The following is a 4,237-nucleotide window of genomic DNA, read 5'->3' on the forward strand; positions in this document are numbered from 1 at the left end:
TATCTAACAGTACTAACTTCCACTGCAGTGGAAATGAAACCCCAGTGGGTACAAGGGGCCAACTAGCTATGGCTACAACCCATGGTGACGCTGTTTCTAAATGCCACTGCAGGTGATCTTGGGTTAAAACTTCCCCCAAATCCGGTTGTTGGCCTTGTGAGAAGCAAAGGCCAGCCGGTTGTCTTCTCCATCTCTGAGTGGGCCTGGTGGGCAAGAGGGCTCCACGGAGGTTTTGTCTCTGTCCCAGAAGGCACAGTGGGCAGAAGAGATTAAGCGGGGGCAGGGAGGAGGAGGTGAGAGAGCTGCTTTGTGGCGGCTGAAGGAGGAAGGGGTGAAGGCAGCAGGCTGGGGCGGGGCTAAGTGGCAGGCTTCCCATGGACCCTGAAGCGGTAAATGCACGTATAGTCAGGGTGACCCCAGTTGCTGAGGATTCGCAGCTCTACCAGCTGGTATGGGCTGTGTCGTTGCCCTGTGGGAAGAGAGTGGGGTCAGGAAGGCCTGACATCCCTTGGTGCAAGCCCTGCCCCCACAGCCTTTGTGCCCCAGTCTTCCTTCAAAGAGCAGTGGCTCAGTTAAGTCACAAGGTTTTCCCTCAGCTTCCTATCAGATCCAAGGGGTCCTGGCTTCCACTGCAGCCACTGAAAAACCACAGCAGCCCTGTGGCCAGTGATCCTGCCTTCCAGATCACCAGCCTTCCTGGGACACTGGCGGACTGCTGTGGGAGCCTCCCTGCATACCTCCAAGTGGAAGGTCTGAATGGCCTCCCCAGCATTATCGTAGGTGAACTGCCCGAGGGCCACCCCGTCTGCCTGAGAATCTTCATTTAGCCCCTGTACAGAAGGAAAAGCAAAGGGAGGGGATGGATGGTCAGATGAATGGATGCCAGGCCTGTGCACAAATAGCATGCTGTTAGCACATGCATCCCAATCAATGTAGGGAAGGAAAGGAGTGGGGAGGCTGTGGGGGAGGAGGAAGAGGTGGAGGAGGACAGGCTGGAGGATGCAGTAGCAGCAGGATAAGTTGGGGAGGGGATAGGAGAACCAACAAAAGCCACCATGAGGTTGCCTTCCTTGATCCCCTCATCTGCTAGCATCTCTCTCACTAACTCAATAGACAGAGCCTTTGCCCTCCATGCCCTTGGCCTCCCTCTCAGCTTCTTCCCCTAAGCCTCTGAATGGCTTGGCACAAGCCACTAAGTGTGTGAGCCTCAATTCTTCATCTGTATCTGGATTGGGATCCTAAAGTGTCCCTCTTGCCTCCATTTGTCACCTTCTGCTCTGGCTCCCTCTTTTCTCTCAAATCCTCCTCAGGTGGATGTTCCAATTCTGCCCTGAGTGGTGACTATGTAGGGCATGGTGGTCACCGTCCCAGACCAGCTCCACCATGGCACACGTGGCCAGGGAGGCAACTTGCTGTGAAAAGGTCCTTGTGGTAGCAGTGTCATCTTGGCTCTTCTGGCTGCTGTCATTGTCCTTTCCTGGTTCCTCTTGAAGAAGAGGGGGAGGAGCAGAAGGGCTGGGCCTGGAGTCAGGAGACCAGCCTCAATGTCACACGTGTCAAATGGGCACACCGTCGCATTCCTCAGCTGGCAATGCTGCTGTGAAGAAACCACTTTCTGCCACTCTAGAAAGGAGAGCTGGGAGGCTCAGGTACTCACCAAGATGACAAAGTCCTTTGGGGCACTGGGGATGTCAGCGGTTGGGGACAGAGCTTTTGGCACGTGCTCCAAGGTGATGGCAGTGAGCTGGATGCGGGCAGACAAGCGCACCACGACGAAGCCCTGGTGGCCCCTGAATGCCCAGCAGTTGCCAGGGTAGACGTCTGGCTGTGGGCACAAGACAAGGCAGGTGAAAGGAGGCAGCAGATGGAACAGGTCCTGGTGGTGGGGCCACTCTGCCTTGGGAGCCCAGCCTCAACAGAGGACGCTGAGACATGGGACATAGAGAGGCAAGCTGGGGGACCTTTGTTCAGCGCTACCTGGAGGATGAGTCTTGGGGACTGGAAATAGCGCCACAAGGGGATGCCAAAAAGAGTGAAATGGCCAGACCACTCCGTCCTCATGCCATAGTCTGTGACGAGCGGCGGCTGACGATGCTGGCCCCTGAAAGAGCAACAGGAAAGGAGTGGGGGAGACCTGAGGGCTGGGAGGACCCAGAGATGGCCTGAGGGAGCCCTCAAGGTGAGGGGCGCTGCCTGGCCATCAGCCCTCCTAACTGCCCCGGCCCATAAGGGGCATCTTCATTTGTCAATTCCTCCTGTCTCTTCAAGTCCATCTTGATTTTCCAATCCCTTTTGTCCCAAGCCCTCTGGCTTTCTGCAGGCCACCTACCTGAAGATTCCAGGGCATAATCCACCAGCCCGATGCGATCTGCACTGTACTTTTTCAGTGCCTGCTCTACGATCTGGTGTACTTCCTAAAAGACAGGCAAGCACCATTCAGGGGATGGGCCACCTGCAGGGCTGGCCCAGTCCATGCGGGCCGGGCAAGTGAGCTACCTGGTCTGCCAGGGTTTCCCCCTCCCTCCTGGCAGCCTCCTCTCAGGGCAAACCAGTGACCCCAGCCAGGAAGATAGCGAGTGGGGCAGACCTCACCTCCTTTGTCACCCCGCTGGTCACTCCTTCCTTCACAAGGCTCAGCCTCAAGATGGCAGCAGCTTTGCCCGCACACTTATCCTGCTCCTCTGTCACATACCTCAGGATTCGGTGCTCTAGGTCACGAAGCTGGGCCTGCACCTCCCCTAGCTTCAAATGAAGGACCTGCTGAATCCAGCCAGGGACCTTAGACTCCACTAGAAGCCACCAGACGAAAGAGCTCAGCAAAGCCCTGAGCACCAGCAGAAATGAGGAAGCAAGAGGGCCTGGACAGGGGGCCTGGGGTGTCTAGAGTCACTCTGAGTTCTGGGGTCAGCACATGCCAGCTTGGTGTCAGGGAAGGGTTGGTGAACCAAGAGACTGGCATTTCTCCACTGCTTAATAATCTCATTGAACCCTCTAGGGGCTGTTATTCTCCCAGGTAACAGATGAGGAATGTCCTGTCCATATCACAAAGTGCACCCAGTAGGCCTACATGTATGGGAAGCGCCCAGTGGACAGCTTCGAGGGTGGTACCTCCCTTGGCTGACATAGCCCAATTTAGATGGAGAGATGCAGGTGGCCTAAGTCGGGGATGGGAGGACTCACCTCATTGCGCAGGGCCACCATCTTCTCTGGCCCAAGGTGTGATTCTTTCTCCACCTCAGCCTGGCTCTGGCTCAAGGCCACTAGCTCCTGCCTCAGGCCAACCAGCTGGGCCTCTAGGGAACCCATCTGCTTTGGCCTTGTTTCCACAAAGCCTTCTTGGGAAGAACTAGCCAATGACAAGAAGAAAGGGCAAGGTCAAGCTGGAGAATAGGCACTGGAGGATGGAGTCAAACAGAGGCCAGGAAATGGAACTGAAGGGGTTCTCCTGAACACAACCATGACTCAGTGCGAAGGACAGAGTCAGAGGCCTGGCTGAAAGTCTTTGCTGACATCCACTCCCTGCGAGACCCTGGGCACACCATTTCCCTCCCAGGCCTCAGTACCTTCAACTGTTCTCTGAGGTCTGCTTCAGTTTGGATCCATCTATGCACATGCTCACCCAAGGCTTCTGGCTCCACTGACCACCGTCTCCCAGGGAATGTCACTTGTGCTCGCTCTGCTCTAGCTTTCGACCCCTCCTTCCCTCCTTTTCTCTTTGCCAGTCATTTGGGGGCCTTACCTGTGCCACTCAGATGTCTTGTGCACCACCCCGCTTTCCAGCTCCTGTAAGGAAAAAGAGGACACAATGAGACCGAGGAAAACACCAACCTTTACCCGGAGAATCCTAGAGAGTCAACGAAAAGAAATCGGTGAAAACAACGCCTTCAACCAAATTGCAGGATCGAAAAGAAACCCATGAAAACCATCAGCATTTCCATACATCAACTAAGAAAATCCAGCAGAGAGATAAGATAGAGATATTCCATTGAAAACAGCAGTGGTCCGCATACAATACCTGGAGTATACCTAGCAAGACACACAGCGGAACTCCAGGAACACCATTACAAAACATCCTTCCCACAGAGAGACAAATCTCAACAATTGGAGATAGATTCATTGCTCATGGGTATGTCAAGCCAACAGAAGCAAAGGGACCAAAGTACCTAAATTCACTTACTTATTCAGTGTCATACCAATCCCACCACCAGGAAAGTATTTGGGCAGCAAAGAACCAGAA

At 54.6% G+C, this 4,237-nt stretch overlaps 1 protein-coding gene across 1 annotated transcript; it reads right to left on the reverse strand.

Moving 5' to 3' along the window:
- Positions 1 to 439: 439 nt before the first annotated feature.
- Positions 440 to 3,185, reverse strand: LOC110204286 (SUN domain-containing protein 2-like). The gene is given in 8 exon segments (XM_078148452.1): positions 440 to 469; positions 738 to 830; positions 1,658 to 1,825; positions 1,978 to 2,069; positions 2,072 to 2,101; positions 2,330 to 2,414; positions 2,593 to 2,824; positions 3,181 to 3,185. Coding segments are annotated over 8 exon segments (735 nt in total).
- Between the last annotated feature and the right edge of the window lie 1,052 nt (positions 3,186 to 4,237).

This window comes from Phascolarctos cinereus, unplaced genomic scaffold (assembly GCF_003287225.1).
Source record: "Phascolarctos cinereus isolate Bilbo 61053 unplaced genomic scaffold, phaCin_HiC Scaffold_210;HRSCAF=792, whole genome shotgun sequence".
In the NCBI taxonomy this organism is placed as follows: domain Eukaryota; kingdom Metazoa; phylum Chordata; class Mammalia; order Diprotodontia; family Phascolarctidae; genus Phascolarctos; species Phascolarctos cinereus.